Source organism: Oryzias melastigma, unplaced genomic scaffold (genome assembly GCF_002922805.2).
Source record: "Oryzias melastigma strain HK-1 unplaced genomic scaffold, ASM292280v2 sc00385, whole genome shotgun sequence".
Lineage (NCBI taxonomy): Eukaryota > Metazoa > Chordata > Actinopteri > Beloniformes > Adrianichthyidae > Oryzias > Oryzias melastigma.
In genome coordinates, this window is record NW_023416982.1 from 47,124 (window position 1) to 54,068 (window position 6,945).

At 37.4% G+C, this 6,945-nt stretch overlaps 1 protein-coding gene and 1 long non-coding RNA gene across 2 annotated transcripts in view; both read right to left on the reverse strand.

Moving 5' to 3' along the window:
* Positions 1-1,737: 1,737 nt before the first annotated feature.
* Positions 1,738-2,613, reverse strand: LOC112139254. The gene is made up of 5 exons (XR_002917956.2): positions 2,476-2,613; positions 2,261-2,371; positions 2,151-2,166; positions 2,002-2,081; positions 1,738-1,882 (listed from the first exon to the last, which is right to left on the reverse strand). It is a non-coding gene; the product is annotated as an uncharacterized LOC112139254 (long non-coding RNA).
* Positions 2,614-4,139: 1,526 nt separating this feature from the next.
* LOC112139252 overlaps positions 4,140-6,945 on the reverse strand; it is a 4,370-nt gene continuing 1,564 nt past the window's right edge. Inside the window, exons 2-3 of the mRNA XM_024261999.2 lie at positions 4,732-5,025; positions 4,140-4,432 (exon numbers count right to left, since the gene is read on the reverse strand). Coding sequence (XP_024117767.2) covers positions 4,140-4,432; positions 4,732-5,025 — 587 coding nt within the window. The remainder of the gene's footprint in view (positions 4,433-4,731; positions 5,026-6,945) is intronic.

Sequence of the window (6,945 nt, forward strand, 5' to 3'; positions counted from 1 at the left end):
CTGAAGAATTTCAGTCTGCGAGGAGATCGTGTACAAGTCAAACAAAAGCAGGAGACAACAAAGTCCATCTATGATCTTCATCCTCTTCCTCCTTAGGATGATCACATGCTAGAGTCTATCTCTCAATTTCCTAAGTTGTGTTGCTAAAATCTTCAGTCTCATAAAACACATGGACCTTGTTGGTGTAGTGAGGGGCTTAAGCTAGCAGGAAAGAAAATAAACAAAGGGATCATGGGAAATTAGCGCTTGCTTACTCTACACCAACAGTCCCTCCCACAACTGAGATGTGCATTTCTACTGAACTACTGTTGCTCTGCTGACAAGTTTTTGGGGTATTTTTTGTTTGTTTTTTATTGGCTAAAATCAGATCTGATTTTTCTGGACCAGGAAAAGACTTTTGATTATGTGGAACATGAAGTCTTATAGAAAATCCTGCTGAAGTTTGGTTTAGAGCTGATTACATTGTAATAATCTGTGTTTTCTTCGTCGAGGTTAAGAGTGTGCAGAGGGTGAACAGCAGTCTGTGTGCTCCATTCAGACTGGGTCAAAGCGTACAGCAGGGCTGTGCTCTGTCCAGGATGCTCCACGCTGTCTCCCTGGAGCCCCTTCTTCATAAGTTCTGTGCCAGTGTTGAGGGTTTGTGTTTTCCTGGTTTCAGTAGAAGAATTGTGTTACCATCTTATGCTGATGGTGTACTTGTTTTTGTTAAACACCAGGATTATGTAAATGTATTGGTGGACATAATTCACACTCTTTTTGCCGTCCTCCACCAGGACTAATTGGCATAAAAGTGATGCCCTTGCTGTAAGAAGATGACAGGGTAGTCTACCAGTTCTGTTCTTGCAGTGATTGCTGCTCTCTTAGACGTCTTTTAGGGGGCGAATTTTGGTTGTCAACAATCTTGTTGCTTCCTTACTTTGGCACGGCTGATTTGTTTGGAGCATTTGTTTGGGTTACTGTCTCAGCGTTAGTCCAACTTCTTTTGGGAGTGTCTACTCTGGGTGTCACAGGAAGTGCTGCTACATCCCAGGGAGAAGGAGGGACGGGGCCTAGTGCACCTGGCCAGGAAAACAGCCACCTTTAGGATGAACTTCCTGCAGACTCTTCACAAGGCCTCTATACAGCAGAGTACTGATGACCTCCAATGGAGGATTTTACGTGGAGTTCTTAACCCTTCTGTTTCTGACTGCTGCACTTTTTGTAACCTGACAGATGTTTTTCATGTGTGAGAGGCTTTCAGGCCTCCTCACTCTTTTAGCAACTGTGTTTGATTTTTTTAATGTATTTTTTAAAACATTTTTACCCATTTGTCATTGTCAGAATTGGTAACTGCTTAACTTAATTGTTGGAGAAGCCAACCTTGCAGTTCACATCAGCAGGAAGCTCCAATTAGCTTGCAAACCTTCTAGTGATTTACTGTGTGGTGCTGTAATGTCCATTCTTCTTCATTGATTTTTGATTTTGAGAAAGGAATAGTATAGAACTAAACATTAAAAGTCATGATGTAGGTGTTGGAAAGATCCCTGACCTTTCTCAGAAATGTTTTACAGCACAGCTAATGTAACGCAGCAGGATAAATCTGAAAGAAAAATATTTCGTTTTGACATCTGCATCATTCTTTTAGGTCAAATGACTTTCTCCCTACAGACTTTTTTATTTCTCTTTTTCTCAAATGTTCTTTAAGTCGAAAATGAACAGAAAAAACAGTCATAAATTATATTTGACTGACTTGGTAAAGCTAAACTTATTGTTATTTGTGTTTATTTATGATCAGTTATTTCACATCATCCTTAAAGTCTCCTCAGATTACCTATGTTGGCATACTCTGGATCATTTTCTGTGTCTTCAGGGCCTCTGAGTGAATCATAAAGAGAAACGTCACCTTCAAATACAAACCAGAAGAAAATGAAAATTAGACATGTAATACAAACCTTTCAACATGTTCATTAAATTAGTTATTCAGAAAAATAATAGATGTAAAAAGTCAGATTTCAGGCTGACCTTGGAGCAGAGAAGCATATGTGTTGTGTTCAGCATCAATCTCATCTGGATAATGATTCTGATTCTGTTCATCAGATCTGCTGAGATGAAAGAAATCAATAATTGAATAAACAAAGACATCAATCAATAAAGGGAAAAAAAGTACCAACCTGATGGAGCTTGAATCTGTAAATGAAAACATCACATGTTTTTATTGTGAACAGCCTCATTGACAAATCATATAATCATCAATGTAATGTTATTAAATAATATTTCTCACCTTTTGCCTTTTTGTACAAATAAAAAATCAGCAGGAAAATCATCAGTAAAAAAACACAAACTGGTCCAACAATCATCAGAACATGAAGTGAAGAGCTGTCAGGTCTGGATGCTGCTGGAACACATCATAGATTTAAATCAAACTTAGTGATACATTCATGAACTAAATGCTGCTGTTATTGTTCATGCTGAGAACAACTGGAAAGATTTACTGACATGTTACTGCCAACCAGCTCTGTGGAGATTCTTTTCCTGAGGACTGACACTTGTAGAAGCCTTCATGTGACTTTGACACTGCAGGGATGTTAATCTGACAGTTTCACTCCATCTGTGGGTCTGCTCTTATAATCTATAATTTTGACAAAATGTATTTTTATGGAGGGTAAAATAGAGAGAGTAATTTAAGCTTTAAATTGATTTATTCTGGAATAATATACCTGCCTTTAGTATCAATGGCGGCGCGTAGGTCTAACAGGACCAGAATAGAGATTAGTCCCTTTTTTTGAAGCCTGCGGTTAAGTCGTAACTCTGACTGAAAATGTTCAAAGTGGCTATTGTCTTGTAGCCTCTTTCTAGGATTTTTGAAAAAAAAAAAATAATAAAGGGAGATTTGAAATTGGTCTTTAGTTGGCTAGAATGTCAGGATCCAGACTGGACTTTTTCTGTAGATGTTTAATAACTGTATATTTAAAATATTGTGTAAGATAACCTGTTTCTAGAGAGATATTTGCCATAGTTAACATGGCTTCATTAATTAGGGAGAAGGTTTATTTTAAAAAGCTTAGTGGGGATTGGGTCTGAGAGACAAGTTGAGGTTTTGGAGGATGTAATAAATGATGTTATTTCTGCTTGGTCTAAAGCAGTAAAGCAGTCTAATGTTACAGAGGTTTCTATGGATGCCAAACCACCTCCTTTTCCTGACATCCTGGATTTCTGATATTTATTATAATTATGGAGGTGTGAGTGTGTGAGGGGGGGGGGTTGCTTCATTCAGTCTAACATAGTTGTCTGTTGTAGCCAAGTTCCCGTTAGGGTTAGAAGGTCAAGTTTGTTATTAATAATTAATTTATTGACTAAGAGGAACTTTGAGGAAACAGATCTAATGTCTAGTTAGCCAAATTAAATTACTTTATGATTTCGCTTGCTACTGAGAAAGCTAGTAGCTATTACGTTGATGTTTCTGTGACTCCCTCCTGTCATTTGACTTTCACCACATGAGCTAACACTAGGAACTGCTGGACTAGCCCTGTCTGGGGTTGACAGTGCCTGACATAGACTTAGCAAGTTTACACATTGATGCTACGGTAAATTTGAAAACTTCTGATTGTCTCTGTCAGTTGTCGTTACCGCCTGAAAGAATCATGACTTGACAGAACCTGCACTTACTCAGAATGTCATCAGCTGACTCAGAAACAATGGGAAAAAAGATGATTTGCTGTATCATTACACACATTTTCAGGATCATTTCTGGGTTCTACATATAAAACGTTCACCCATTAAACACATGTTACAAGTTAAACCACTTAGAAACTAATAATATTGCTGTGTTTCCAGCCAGAATTCTATGACACCAAGTCTTGCATATATATCAGAATAGAGCTGTGAAAGAAAAAGCCTGAAGCAAAATTCACTAGATCTGCACTGCTTTGATATTTCACAACAAGCCTTTTTCATCTGTAGGTGGCAGATATGTGTTCTTAAATGTGCTTCACATAGCCGATGTAAACGTTGCCTTAGAGAGCCTCCAGTCCAGACGACTGCAATCTGACACAACCGTGTTCTGATCCAAACGTCTGATTGATCTGAGCCGACTGACTGATGATTCTCCATTTAGACCAATCCAAAAAGTCACACATTAAAATATAAGCAGTACGTGCTGTTCATCGATAGTCTGTGAACGTACCTTCAGTTGACTTGTCTTGACACGTTACAATTTTGGATGTTGTTGTGCTGCTGACAGAATTGGAGGCTGTGCATGTGAACACCTGTCCTTCTCCCTGTTTCCTGATGCTGTACTGCCGACTGGAGCCTTCGTGGGTTTGATTCCCGTCACTCAGCTTGTAGCTGACACTGCTGGTGGAGTTTAGGCTGCAGTTCACTAAAACTGTGCAGGTCTGATTGGAATCAGTTGAAACGTGTGTGGAAGTCAGAATGGGGTCTTCAGTTATGGACTCTGATGACAGACAGAGGAAAGAAAACAATTAAGAACACAATGTTTCAGTGCATACAGAGTCTCTAAAACCTGGGAGGCATTACATTTTCGGGTAACTCATGCATAAAATATTACTTTATGTATTTTTTTTTTTTAATTGGCCCTTCTGTGCCAGTGTGAAACATTTTCTCATTTAGAAATTTAGAGAAATTAATGATATTTAGAAAAAATATTTCATTCCTTCTATTCTTAAATTTAGCAATGGCAAAAACTCTAAGAGGCCAAATTTCATAAAGAATTAGGAAGGAAAATTGATTTACCTTGAACCAGTAGAGTGATGACAACTGTCTCCCTCATTTTTTCATTTTCTTCAGAGAGAAAACTGAAAGTACCAGAATCTTGAAGAGTTAGCTCTGTTAGCGTTAAACTCAGGGTGGTGATGTTGAAGTGTAATCTGTTGCCAAAGATCTGTTTAGAAATAATAAGACTTGTATCTGCAACAATTTGATCTTTATATTTCCATCTTGCTGTATTAACTCCTTCAGTTGGAAGCCCTGATGAAATCTCCACTGAGTCTCCAACTTTTTTGTGAATAGTCTTCAAGGAAACCAAACCTGAAAAACAAGAGGCAGAGCCATGAAAGAAGGAAGAATGGGCAGAGATTGAAACAGATCCTCTGATAAAAGAAAGAACTTGAAGGAAGAAAAGAGCATGTTTAAAAATAAATTACATTTCTTATACTTGTTCTAAAATAAGTAATTTATTTGAATTATGAATATAAATGCATTTGTATTTGAGCATGTACTTCAAAAGTTACACTTTAATCCTTTTTCACTTCTCTACATTTTTATGGCCATTTTCACATTAGGTGGGCGGTGCCGTTCTATGGCCCCTCCCACCAGCAACGTCTCGTACTCCACCTCTTTGGAGCCATGTAATGTGTGTGTGTGTGTGTGTGTGTTGACACTATCAGGTTTAAAGAATTGTCTGATGTGTTTTGAGAGCAATCAGACAACTTCAGACAAATTCACAAATAATAAATCAATTTTAGGATTTATGAGTTGATACGTGTGTTTCTAAATCATTTGCATCTATACTTCTCAACAAAAATGCATGACGACCATTTTTGTGACAGCCTTTTTTTTTCCTTCAACTAAAGATGACTTCACAGACTATTGATGAACAGCAGTTACTGTCATAGATGAATAATGACAGCAGAAACATTTGGATCTGGACAGAAACTTTCTGTTTAACGTTCAAAAATCAGGATCTTGATGTTTGACAAATGAAATAGTAAAATAACAGTCAGTAAAGAAAAACACCAAAACATCTGACTTTATTTTAAAACATTGAACTTGAAATTTCCGCATGAATTTTCACTTTGTTTTTGGTGCAGTCAGAGGGAAATTAAGGAGTTTTACATTTTCAGCCAGCTTTGCCCTGTGAGGGGTGACAAAAAAAGTAATAATAATCACGCATAAACACGATACATTTTTTCCACAGGTATGAGAGTAATTAGTTAAAATTTTGCTGCATTTCCTCCTCAATGCTCTCATTAAGAGGTTTTCGCTCAAAAATCTCACCATACAGCCATGTATGATAGAGCGAGACAGTCAGTGATCTTGTACTTCCATTTTGTTAGAATTGCTTTCAAAGTTGACTTCTTCCGAAACTACTTGCTTACTTTGATGACTTTATTCAAGTCTTGTTCAAATCTATAATCCTGTCCATGGTGTCCCTTGACAGCTCTTTGGTCTTGGTGGGGAAATAGCAGTCTGACAGTTCAAAGGTGATAAAACTATTGTCCTATTTTTATAGGATTTTTTTTTTTTTGTAGGGTGGCTGTTGTGTAGTTTAATCAATATTTATTGTTTTGTGAGAACTCTGTCTGTTGTTTAGTTATTTTGTTTTGTTTCAGCTGCTCTGAATTGGAAGAAGGGAGATTGGTGGCAGCTTGATATTGGATGATGAAGATTGGATGAGGATTTTCAAACCTGGGAAACTACAGTCCACAAATCCGACAAAGTGACTTCCTTGATTCTTTTTTATATTCAGCCTTTCACAGTAAAAGTGTATCTTTGATGAACATTACAGATCTCTATCATTTTTTGAAGTGAGACAACTTGTGAAATATGGGAATGACATACTCTTATGCCCATTGTAACCTTTATAAAACAATGCTTTGTGATGCTTGCACTCTGCAGAAGCATTTGTGTATTCTGAGAGGCGTCAGCAAAACAACAAATAATTCAAGAGTTTTTTCTTCTAGAAAAAGGGGAAGTAACAGAAACTGAAAGAATGATCCTTAATTTAGTTTCCCAGAGGATACATCAGGAAATCTGTTGAGGTGTCAGGCTGCCTTCAGCTCATTTTACTGTAACTTTGAGAAGTTTTTCCACCAAAGTGGAGACAAAAATGCTTTTGTGGTAATTAATTCAATTCAGTTTTATTGATGAAGCCCAGTATCACAAAAGGATTGCCTCGTTGGGCTTCATGCAAGTAATTTTACAGAAGCAGAAAGTCAGATGTAAAAT